The following is a 13,360-nucleotide window of genomic DNA, read 5'->3' as shown; positions in this document are numbered from 1 at the left end:
CATTTGAATGGTGCATCCCTAATATACTGTGTATATATAAATACACAGCAATTCAGAATATCACTATTACTGATGATGTTTTGAAGCACTGATGCAATTTCATGTTTTCGTCTTGCTCTCCATTAATGAAGTCTCTGGGGCAGAGAAGAATTGTTCCTCTCCTCTGAGAGAGCTGAAGTGAAGGCCGACATGAACGACAGAATCTGAATCTCCATGATTGCACTGATGGATTATGGGACACACACACTGCTGTAAAGCACAGGACTGATGTGTCATTTGTCTCTGGGAGCCGTTCGCTCTGGGACTGCTGTCCATTATCATGCTCTACTTTCTCTGAGTGCAGACTCCGAGAAACTGGACTTTTTTTCTATGGCAGGAACATTAGCTATGTTTCCATCCACATATTTTTATGTGAATTTGGGGTTATTGCCTTAAAAAAATGGGATGTTTACGGCAAGATGCGCATACATTCTAATAATGCTCATATAAATGTATGTGCCCAATTGAGGTGGATACATTTTTTTATCCGATGGGAAGAAATGCACATAAACTACGATGGAAACAAATTAGCAGAATAAATCCCTCAAAACCTTGTGTGACTTTGCCTCAGCGTCAGCTGTGATTGGATAACTGGAGTAAACAGTGGACCAATGGCGTCACAGCATCTCTAATGTTGGTTTGGTGTTTCTGAAACGCCGGAGTCGAAGTGTGTGATCAGAATGAATTGGTTTAATTCCCTCCAGAAGCGTCTCACACACGAGTGTGTTCCCGAACACCAGCATCCGAACGCCAGAGAACACGACAGCGGTTACTGTGTTTCGTCTGACGCTCGAGACACACTCGTTTATGATGGAGGAGAAAGAGAACGATTGCAGAAACTTACAGTTTATTACTGATATTTTGTGACGATTTCCCAGGAAGTGATGATTTTGTTCTCTTGAACACGTGTGTTTTCTTCTTATAATTGTTATTATAGAAATTCAGAATGATAATAAGGATAATAAAGTATCATTCATAAAGTTCATCATTTCTGAGGGGAAAATAAATAAGTATGTTGTGGCAAATATAAATTATACTTGTTTCTGTTATTTGGTACTTTGATGTTAGGGAGTGTGATGTGACTGTCTACCAATTTCACATTGCATGCATTTGGCTTTTCTTAATAGTTAACATTGGGCTTATGGTCAGAACAATAACTGCTTGAAGAAATTCTTGTTATACTTTGTCATAAGAATATTTGTCACCGATGGTTCCACTAGGAGACCAGCTGAATTTGGATGAACCAGTGAATCTCAGTTTTCTCAGTGTCATCCCTATGAAAACCTTCCATCCTCCATTATCTTCTCCAAACACGTCATTAAACCGGGCCTCGGGAACCAAAGGCCTCCCTTTTGTCTCCCACTGAGTCACTGGTAAATGCCAGGCTGAAACCTCATCAGCCTGGAGCCATCGACCACACAAGTGAACCATCTTTTCAACTCTGGCCTAATGAAGGCCACGCTCATGCCCGTCCGGGTAATGAACGCGTATGGTGAGAAGCGCTGTGAAGACCTGAGATCATGAGCTTGGGGAAGGTTCTGCCTGGTTCTGCTCTGAAGAGGGCATTTGTTGATTTCGCTGGCTGAAATTATGTTAAATATGTTTACAGCTCCTGCAGCTTTCCTTGTTTATATGGGTCATATATACTGTGTGGCAGAGGATAAAGAGATTTCACATGTTTTACACTGCGGTAGAGCCATCAGGACTGTTTTACACTATTTATAATATTGATCAAAAGTTTGGAATAATTAAGATTTCTTGTTTTTGAAAACGGGGCTCTTATGATCACCAAGGCTATATTTACATTTGATCAAACACTCAGTAAACACTGAATATATTTGGTTACACTTTATTTTGATAGTCCACTTTAGACATTCTGCTAACTATAAGTAACTTTACAGCTACATGTCAACTAACTGTCATTAGAGTATTAGTAGACTGTCAGGTACTGTTTGGTTATGGTTAGGCTTCGGGTTAGAGGAATAAGTTAACACGTAGTTGCCAAGTTACTTATAGTCAGTATAATGTCTGTTGAGGAGCATTACAATAAAGTGTTAGTAGATATTAAGTAAACAGTCTACTAATACTCTAATGACAGTAAGTTGACATGTAGCTGTAAAGTTACTTATAGTTAGCAGAATGTCTAAAGTGGACTATCAAAATAAAGTGTTACCAAACATTTTACTATATTAAAGGGTTAGTTCACCCAAAAATGAAAATTCTGTCAGTAATTACTCACCCTCATGTTGTTCCAACCCCGTAAGACCTTCGTTCATCTTCGGAACACAAATTAAGATATTTTTGATGAAATCTGAGAGCTGGATCACTCCTCCATAGGCTTCTAAGACACTATAACTTGCTGGCCCAGAAAATGCATTAAAGACATCGTTAATATAGTCCAAGTGACTACAGTGGCTCAATCTTAAGTTTATAAAGCGACGAGAATACTTTTTGTGCGCAAAAAAAATAAAAAAATAATGACTTTATTCCACTATTCATTTCCTTCTCTCTGGGCCTCGAGTTTTTTCACGTAGTGTTTTAGCGTAGCGCGTCTGTGTTATACGTCACACGTAGGCTCACTATTGGCCGACGCTGGTCATGTGTGTGATGTGTGTGCAACACAGAAGCGCTGCGTAGTTATAGTACGTGAAAAAACTCGAGGCCCAGAGAGAAGGAAATGAATAGTGGAATAAAGTCATTATTTTTTTATTTTTTTTGCGCACAAAAAGTATTCTCGTCGCTTTATAAACTTAAGATTGAGCCACTGTAGTCACTTGGACTATAATAACGATGTCTTTAATGCATTTTCTGGGCCAGCAAGTTATAATGTCTTTAGAAGCCTATGGAGGAGTGATCCAGCTCTCAGATTTCATCAAAAATGTCTTAATTTGTGTTCCGAAGATGAACGAAGGTCTTACGGGGTTGGAACAACATGAGGGTGAGTAATTACTGACAGAATTTTCATTTTTGGGTGAACTAACCCTTTAATGTGTTTACTGAGTGTTTGATCAAATGTAACATTTTTACAATTTAGAAATGTAATTTATTCCTGTGATCAAAGCTGAATTTTCAGCATCATTACTCCAGTCTTCAGTGTCACATTTGTCACATTACACAGTATTGGTTCATTGAATCTTCTGCATATATATACACCATATGACAAAATGACTCATTTCAGATTGTGGTCATACACCCACACCGACCTTTTCTTCCTCGTGTCTCTGCAAGTTTTTGCTAGACCAGAATGAAGTTCTTCTCATGATTTAGGTGTCTGTGCCGTGTTTCCCGCAGTGTTTGAATACATTACCCCTGAGATTGGGTGGATAGTTAATTAAGGAATAGCTAGAGGAACGTTTAATGAGGGGCAGCTCAAAGCACACAGAGGGATGAACACAATGGGAATTCCAGAGATGGTTTCTAAATAATGAATGACTAATTACTGAAATGAAGCTCATTGTTTGTTTTGACATAATCGGTACTAATTCATAAGTCTGTAAAGCTTGATGACGGATCCTCTGTTTCTTGTTGATGTTTCAGAATGCAGAAGCCAGCTTTGACTTCAGTAGCAACGACCCGTTCCCTTACCCTCGCTACACGGACGACTGGTTTAACAGGTAATGAGCTCCGTTTCTAGCGGCTGGTTTTCAGAATGACAGTGTGTGTGTGACCATATTTTGATGTGTACATCCGTAGTTGTTTGAGTGGATGTCAGTGGACAGCACAGATCCCGGACAGCAACATAGAGTCGGCCCAGATCCGGCCCACATCTGGTACGCGCTGAATCCACATGTACCGGATGTGGCCCGGATCTGGGCCGACACTGTTTTGCTCTTTGGGATTTGCTATTTTCATGTGAAAGTAGCAAGAAGATGAATTCAATAAAGAGAGAGTGTGCACATCCAGACACTTTTTGGCAGGTGCTCGATCAAAATGAATCATCAAACTCAAACTTGTTTCATCGAAACGTTGCTCTTTTTAATAAATCTTTGGGAGTAGAAGTAGCAGTGTGCCGATTTTTGTTTATTTAAAGTAGCAAGAAGAACCATGTAGTAATGTGAAAATACTGAGTGGACACAATGCAAAGCTTATGGACGCAATGTCGTGTTAATTAATATCTATATGTTATGTCTATATTTTAATATCTCTATTAATATTTTTCAGCTTCAATTGTGGCTCATCGAATCAGAATTTAGAGTTAAAACTATCCCTTTGATAACATTATCTTTAAAGTTTTTTGTCTTTTTTTTAACTCATGTGTCACATAATGTGAAGCCTTTTTAAAAGCACTGATGCAAGATTTTTATTTTTTATATATTCAAATTTCTATATCATTAGTTACAGTACTGTTCAAAGGTTTGGCCAATATTTTCAGCTCCAGTCTTCAGTGTCACATGATCCTTCAGAAATCACTCTAATATGATTTGATGCTCACAAAACATTTATGAATATTATCAATGTTGAAAACAGTTTTATATTTCTGTGGAAACATTGATCATATTTTTTTTCAAGATTCTTTGATGAATAGAAAGTTCAAAAGATCAGCATTTATTTGCAATACAAATCTTTTGTAACATTATAAATGCCTTTACCGTCAATTTAGCTTTAGAGTAAATGATGTGTACACTGCACACCGTATACGATATGAATCTGCTCGCTGAAGATCTCGCTGATGCCGCAGTGCACTGACCTGCAGCTGTGTTTCTTAGCAGTGTTTGGATGAAGGACTCCTTGCCTCTCTGTATTGATTTTCCTTACACGTAACCCCATTAAGTCATCTCTCCCTGGCTCTCAGCCCAGCTGCATTAACACACGCACTGAGCCTTTCCTTCTGCACTCCTATCAGAGCGATGTAGGCCTGAGCAAAGCCACCCCGAGGTGAAGATCACGAGGAAAACTGCCTCGTTTAGTGTCATGTTTCATTGCCACCTCCAGTGGGACTGATCAATGACTCAGCACTCAATAGATTTTACATTACAATAAACATTCATTAATGCTCTGCAAGGGATGCGAGGAGTTTTAATACTTAAATCAATGTTTTCTTCCATTCTCTCTGGATAAATAATTTGATCCTCCTCTCTGCTGTGCATTATGAAACAGAACAAACGAGAGATGTTTATGTGAGGAAGGGTGTTGAAACAAAAATCTTACCATTCAATACGACCCAGAGTAACGTAACTGTGTGCACTCAGAACACTTCGTAACGCAGTGACACACAAGTGAGCTCACAGCTAAAAGCATTTGCATTCACAAACGTTAAGAAAGCACTTAAACTCCCAAGCATGTATATTTTAAAAAAGCAATTTATGACACTACATTACATTAGCAGTAAAAATGCATTTGTTGACTATTCACTTTATTCACTGATGATTTTTTCATTTGTTTCTTAATTGATTCAATTTCTCAGATGGTTGAGGCTCATATATATTGTGTGCAAAAGCATGTCATTTCTGCACCACTAGCGAAAGACATGAAAATAAAACTGTTATGAACCAGGTTTCTGGAACTATGGAAGCTTGTTTCCACCAGGGATTAAAAAAAATAATTGCGACTTTTTAATCTCACAATTCGTACTTTATAACTGACAGTTGCAGAAATGTGAGATAAAAATACATAATTGCAAGTAATAAAGTCCAAATTGGAAGACATAAACTAGCAGTTCTGACTTTTTTTTTCTTGCAATTGCTTATATTTCCCAATTCCTGTTTTTTTTTCTTCTCAGAATTGTGAGATATAAACTTGCAGTTCTGAGGAAAAAAAAAATCACAATTACTTTTTTATTCCATGGAAACAAACTTCCACCCCTCCGCCTGCTATTGTTTGGACAAACAGACAGTCCCACCCCAAATGTATGTAATTGGTTGAGCCAGTGTGTCTGTGTTGGGCTGGTTTGGATGCTCAAATAAGCAATACTAGTTCAACAGCACCGCAGAGCCACGATGTTTATAGTTTTCACCGGAATCAGTCTAAGGATGCTTTAGAGTTATGAAATGACATTGAACGGATTTGAATTCACCCGAGCACAAGCTCTTCTGCTCTTGTAGGGACACATGTGCTATATTCAACACACTGATTAAACCTGATTAAAAAAGATGAGGGCAAAGAGCAATATAATCTTTTAAGATCCTGAATTCTTAGCTAGGAACCTGTTCAAAACTATATCAAATACAAGAGTAGATGTTTTCTTGGCTTGGATGATGAGCTGTTTATTGTGCAGATTTGTGCAGCCGACAGCTAATGCTTTCACGAGAGTGTATGAGATATTTCTCCTGCATATGTACAGTATGTGGACAGAAGGTGCCCGACGGGAGGAAGGTCAGAGCCTTCTGTCGGCGTGCTGATCTGCTCAAAGACCCCCATCACACTGTCACACCATCAGAGAATATTACTGTACCAGACGTTAAAGGTGCAGTGTATGTGAGATTGACAGCTAGTGGTGGAAATAGGTATTGCAGTCCAAATTCTAAATATCAGAGATCATTGTTTCTCCCGCCGCCTCAGACTCGCCAGATTGAGGACACGCAACAGGAACGATCGCAATTGACAATTGAATGCAAGGAGACTTACACACTGAAAGCTGATGAGTTGATTTATTGATTTATGATGAGTTGATATCGCGTTTTAACATGCTCCCGTTCATAGTGATTTTTAGATGGATACCGAGGCTTTGTAGGTCGGGTAGAATCTGCGATCTCTGACCCAGTGTGTTCGCTGGCTTCCAAGGCTGCATTATGTGGTGTTTTCCGGCAACTGGCAACCCGGGTGTCGAAATACTATTGGGTAAATTGGCAACGTGTGGTATCGCACAGACCAAAACACAAGCAGACATTCCAACACGGAACGCACATTTCATAGTAAAATAACTGGCTGTAGAAGTGTTTTACAGAGAAACACGTATGAGAGATAGAGATACACAGAGATACACTTAGCATGTTTCCTAAATATCTGAACAACATATTATGGTATTTTTATGCTTTAGTACAGTCAAAAACGTATATACAGCACCGTTAAGTAAAACATTTTTAGTGCAAATTTACAGCATGATTCTGGCTACTAGTTGCTGTGCGTTTATGGAAAATTCTGACATTGACAACTGTCAATTAAATCACAGTATATTCTGTGTTTTGTATGCCATGTTTTGTGTTAATATATACAGTATGTGGCTTTCTGGTTGAGGAACCCATACTAATATAATCGTTGATTATAAAACATTAATCATTTTCTGTGTCGAAACATAAAACATTTCCAGAATTATGATCAGACTTTAGATGCAAGACTTGATAAACACACCTGTAAAAACCATGTCAGATCGATGTCGGGTCACCCTGACACCAGCCTTATACGAGGCTTTCTTAGAACCGATCAGTCTTTCAGGCAATCTGCAGACTAGTCGATTTTGAAAATATTTAGGTGTCCATAGTTAAAGGAACACGCCGACTTTTTGGGACTTTAGCTTATTCACCGTATCCCCCAGAGTTAGATAAGTCCACACATACCCTTCTTATCTCCGTGCGTGCCGTAACTCTGTCTGACGCACCCACTGCTAGCCTAGCTTAGCACAAAGACTGGAGGTAAATGGCTCCAGCTAGCATACAGCTCCCAATAAGTGACAAAATAACACCAACATTTTCCTATTTACATGTTGTGATTTGTATAGTCACAGTGTGTACAAATAACAAGGTCACATGAGTCACAGCCATCTTCTAACCATTCAAGTAGCAGTGCTTCGCCTTCTGAGAATAAAGTTCCCAGTATGTATATGATTAGAAGATGGCTGTGTCTCGTGTGACCTTGTTATTTGTACACACTGTGACTTTGCAAATCACAACATGTAAATAGGAAAATGTTGGTGTTATTTTGTCACTTATTGGGAGCAGTATGCTTGCTGGAGCCATTTACCTCCAGTCTTTGTGCTAAGCTAAGCTAGCGGTGAGTGCGTCAGACAGAGTTACGGCACACACGGAAATGAGAAGGGTGTGTGTGGACTTATCTAACTCTGGGGGATACGGTGAATAAGATAAAGTCCCAAAAAGTCGGCGTGTTCCTTTAACACAGAAAATGTCATAACCTGCATTGATTTCAGAGTACAAATCTGAATACGATATTTTGTAGAAAGATATTAGTTAAACCTTGGCATAATTGATATTTTTTTACAGTGCGCATCAAGGACAGACACAATCTAATAGAAAGGCGAGATGATCCTCTTGTGTTTTTCCATGGTGTGAAGCATGCTGGGGCGTGTGGTGAGAGCAGAGTAATATCATCTGAGCTGCAGACTCACAGCATAATCAGACGCTTATATATAAATAGAAGCGCTGACTGTCTGAGTGGAGGAGAGGAGGGAACCATCGCTGTGCTTCATGGCAGGGCTCTTCCTGAGGATTCTCCGTTCTAGAGACCATTTTAGACCATCTTGTACATTTACGGGTTGTTATTGAAGTAGAGCAATGTTCAACATCAATGACTTCATTTCCTTAAAGGGGACCTATTGTGCAAAATTCACTTTTACATGGGGTTTGAACATAAATGTGTGTCACAGTGTGTGTACACAACCACCATGTATGATAGGGGTACAGTAGGAGTCCATTTCTGTCCCCCAAGGTACAATCTACACTAACATACCCCATAGGGGTTATTATTGGACCTCAAGGTACATATATGTACCTTTTTGAGGGTCAAAAAGTATTAAAAGGTACATATATGTACCGTTTCTTTTAAAGGTTAAGGTACAATATTGTACCCTTGAGGGTACAGCCCCAGTGACGAGCCATTGTACCCCTAAAGGTACAATTATGTACTTTATTTTCTGAGAGTGTAATGATAAAAATACACAAACTCCTTGTTTAACCCCATAAATCAAAGCAGTGTCTCAGAATAAGCCGTTTGCAGATTCTAGCCGTGTGACGTCACATTGCACAGGCCCCGCCCACAAATATGAATAACTGAATAAGAGCTTTGCTGACTGGAGAGATTTTTTTAGCAAATCATTTTAATATTTAATTGTTATATCACATAAATCATTGTGAAATATGTAACTCTAGACATCTCTGAATGTTTTTGTTTTTTTCCCAGTCATGGAACCAGGTGTGCTGGTGAGGTGTCTGCAGTTTCAAACAACAACATCTGTGGGGTGGGCGTGGCCTACAACTCCAAGGTAGCAGGTACGTTTCTGATAGGTTTTTTACAGTGATGACCTCATCATGAATTTAAAGTTCTGGTTAATTTAGACATTTCCACTTTAGACATTCTACTAACTATAAGTAACTTTGCAGCTACATGCCAACTAATTCTTATTAGTATGCAACTACATGTCAGATAACTCTCATTAGAGTATTAGAAGAGTGTTAGGTTGGGTTTAGTAGAATAATCTGAAGTACTTTCAAAGTTTCTTATAGTCGAATGTAGAGTAGAATGTAGAATGTAAAGTAGAATGTCTGTTGGGGAGCATCACAATAAAGTTTTAGCAGATAATAATCAGACAGACTAATAATACTCTAATTACTGCTAGTTGACGTAGTTGCAAAGTTACTTATAGTTGGTAGAATGACTAAAGGGGACCATCGAAATAAAGTGTTATCAATGTTCCTAACAACGTCTCATTTGAAATGTCAAGCAAATTGCCTTGGAAGTAGTTGAGAGTAGTTGAGAGTAGGCTTAGCAGTCAAGGGACGAACCAGGGGCCTCATTTATAACCGCTGCGTACGCACAAAACAGGCCCTGAAAGAGGCGTACGCCACTTTCGACGCATAAGTTGTGATTTATAAAAACAACAAAACGCAAACTCTGACCCATGCGTACGAACGTTTTGGAGATGGAGCAGTTTGGCGACACCGATGGTGAGCTGGAGATTAGTGTCTTTTTGGTCACTTTTAGACAGAAAATCTAAAGAAATACAAGATAATACAAATATAATTTCACTCACCAAGCCTGTCACTTGAAGCAAATATCCATCCCTTCTTAAATGTCCGCGCCAGCGAGGCGTTGGGCCGTTTAGTGAAACTGACGCAGTTTAAATAAATAAAATAATGATTTAAACTATGTTTTACTTCTGATATAAACATTTAGATTAAATATGCCATTCAAATATTTAAACACTTAAACATGAAATCATACTGAGAAGTTACAAATTTTTTTATATTCAATCAATATAAATATTTGTTGTGGATGCGATGCTTTTGAACACTTTTCCTGTGGCGTGCTGTGTTTTAATGTTTTAACCACAGAGATAATTGCTTATCATGATAATACAAGATTGTCTGATAAAATAGTTTCGTGCAAATAATGCCCAAGGCCTATCTGTTTCCATTAAAAATATAAATCAATTAAAAATACAATTCGGCCAGTGGAAAAGATTGAGAAAAAAACTTTCTCTGAAATGTATTTTACACTATTTGATTTATGTATTCAAAAACAAGGCAAGGATAGGCAACTACTTGATTTTTATTAATGTAATGTGTCTTGTACCGTTAAACGTTATCACGTGGATGAATAATTATATGCAAATTATATGCAGATGAGGATATGCATAGTAAAACTAGGCGTTGTAAGCTCCATATATGGTTATTTCGGGGAGGAGACGCATGTGCGCACAATCTTCCACTGACTGGGATTTATAAAGTGAATTCTGCGCAGGTTCTGGCGTACGAACGGTTTTATTAGTCTGAATATTTTTTTGCGTACGCCATTTTTGGCTTTCGGGCGCACGTACACTTTTAGTAAGGTTCCTACGCACAGTTTTATAAATGAGGCCCCAGAGCTGTCAAGTCAGACAATAGGCTCTTGGTGTGCACTATCTGCGTTGAATTTTTTCTTTGTGATACATTATGCTGAACCCAGTTGGAGTTTATTTACAATAATCATAAGTGAGCAAAATAAAGACTGGTCAATAACATAAACATGAAAATAACTCACTAACAGAAGTTATAGAGACAATACTAAACAAGAGACAATGGGAAAATGAGGGCTCTTTATACACAGAAGACTAATGACCAAACAAGAAACACCAATGAAACAATGAACCAATCAAAACGTGACACATAAGAAAAGGGAAGCACAAGATATGATCACATGAGGGCAAGGAAATCACATGACACAGGAACCATGACTGTGAGAAACTGTTGTAAAGGTCTGCTCTGTTCATCCCGCACGAGCTGCAGAGTCGCACAGTCAGTTCACTGATCACGTGACAAAAGTAAGGCGAGATGACTGACAAGACCATGGCGGAGGATTCATTGTGAAACAGAGCCTAAGCATCTGATAAATGTTTTTTTTTTTTATGTCTATATGTTTTATAATCTATACACAGATTATGTGTGATCGCTAATTCAAAAGCAAAAGTAAAACGCAAGCTTCCTGATGCCTTCTACACACAATAGCCTGTCTCCCAATAGGAGGCTGTGTAGATGTAACCACCTCTTGACTCTGGTCTCTGTTTGCACTTTAAATATTGAGAGAGTTCTTTGATTATGGTTGCACTTCTTGTTTGCACTTAATAACTATGTCTATTTTCAGTTTGTGGAAAGGAGTTTAATTAGGAGGTCACACAGTCTCAATCAGAAGTTCTGGAAGCTCATAAATGAATTATACATTTACAGTAAGGTCTGAAGAGACACTTGTGAAATCATACAGGAGAGAAGTCAGTCAGTTGAGTTTGTGGCAAAACCTTTTACAGTGCTTGTATGTTGTTGTCTTTTCAATGCATATGATAATTCATACTCATTAAGTAGAATGGAAATTACATTAATTACAAGATGATTGTTAAAACAAATTGCACCTGCAGACTATTTTTCCAGTCATGAATTTTGTCATTTTTGTCGTCTCGTCTCGCTCTCATGAACCCAATCTCGTGTCTCATCTCGTCTCGTGAGCTAAGTGTCTCGTCAAACCCCTACTAAAGTACCAAGAACATTCATCCCATAGCACATGGTGCATACAAATATACAAATTCAATATGCAATTCAATTAAATTGAATTCACATTTATTTGTATAGAGCTTTTCATAATAAGTAAAACAAAGTTTCAAAACAGCTTTATAGAAAATGCATGTTTCAAATTACAATCAAGAAGCCAATTAAATTCAGAAACCATATTCGTATTAATGTGTTTGGATACTATCAAGATTCAAGACAATGTTTTAATTAAAATCATTTCTATGCATTTTTTCCTTATCAGGTTTGTTCTGTGTAGTCGATAAATATAATGAATGACTTTGAATGACTATGATGAATGATCCCTTTGTTTTGGAAAATCATCTTTATCATATTGATAACTTCTGCCCTTCCCCTCTTCCACAATATCCAGCACACAAACATCAGCATTAATAAAAACATCATTTACGCACTGCAGCACATTGATTTTTTTTTTTTTTTCAAAAGGCCACAAACGTAAAGGAGAGTAACTAATTGCCAGTGAATATCTTGTGTTTAGCTTTTGTCCCTTACAAAGGACACACACATTGAGCATCTGTAGTCTCACCACTTCAGCTCTTGCAATGTTTTATAATCACCTTCAGGAAGAGGTCAGTATTAAAGGTCTCACATGTTTGATGTCTTATGATACACAGCACTGGTATTTTTAGAGTGTATTCATACAGAGCTTCGGGCTTAAACCTGTGCAGATATATATGAAAAGACAGAGATTGTTGCATATTTAAACGCACTGTAATGAACTTGAGTCAGCGCTGCTCATGTTGCCCCTTGAAGATCATTGCAGAAGTTGCATGTTGGTCTCCATCACAGTCCCCTTCAGACTGTTTAACTCTTTCCCTGCCAGCCACCGCCAGCTTTTTTGAACACTTTCACAAAAGTTTTTATGACCCCGAGAATATTTTGTTGTATAAATATCTGAATATGCAATATATCAAAATAAAGAACAGAACCTCTGTTTTTAAACAAAAACCCGTTTTATTCTAGCTTCATGCATTCTTTTTTTATCAGCACTTGAATGTGGGTAAGTTTCATAAAAAAAGCACAATTTTGAGCAAAAAGCTAAGAAAATCGTGTTTTTGTCAAAGACTACATCCGAATGGGATTCAGAACGATGATCAAACACAGATGGAGTAGATTGAGTTCATCAACACCCCCAAAGCTTCACAGTCCTAAAGCTCGTTCTGGCTCGACATTTCATTCAGTAACATTAGGCAGCTTTGATTCATATGCTGTTTAATGTTGATGATCGCGTTATAATTTATATATGCATATGATTAAATATGCTATCGCTTGTTTCTGCTTCTTCTTCTCCTGTGTTTGATCAGGAGATTCTGCACTCTTTCAGTAGATGTGTAATAGCGCCCCCTATTGTATAACAGTGAAAACATGAAAAGCGG

The 13,360-nt window shown here is 38.1% G+C and overlaps 1 protein-coding gene across 1 annotated transcript in view; it reads left to right on the top strand.

Moving 5' to 3' along the window:
• pcsk2 (proprotein convertase subtilisin/kexin type 2) overlaps positions 1–13,360 on the top strand; it is a 77,563-nt gene that overhangs the window by 23,892 nt on the left and 40,311 nt on the right. The window contains exons 6-7 of the mRNA XM_084093580.1: positions 3,577–3,653; positions 9,109–9,197. Of these exons, the coding sequence (XP_083949706.1) occupies positions 3,577–3,653; positions 9,109–9,197 (166 nt within the window). The remainder of the gene's footprint in view (positions 1–3,576; positions 3,654–9,108; positions 9,198–13,360) is intronic.

This window comes from Abramis brama (genome assembly GCF_963993115.1).
Source record: "Abramis brama genome assembly, chromosome: 19".
Classification (NCBI taxonomy): Eukaryota; Metazoa; Chordata; class Actinopteri; order Cypriniformes; family Leuciscidae; genus Abramis; species Abramis brama.
Note: the sequence above shows the minus strand (reverse complement) of the source record. Positions and strands in the feature narration are given on the sequence as shown.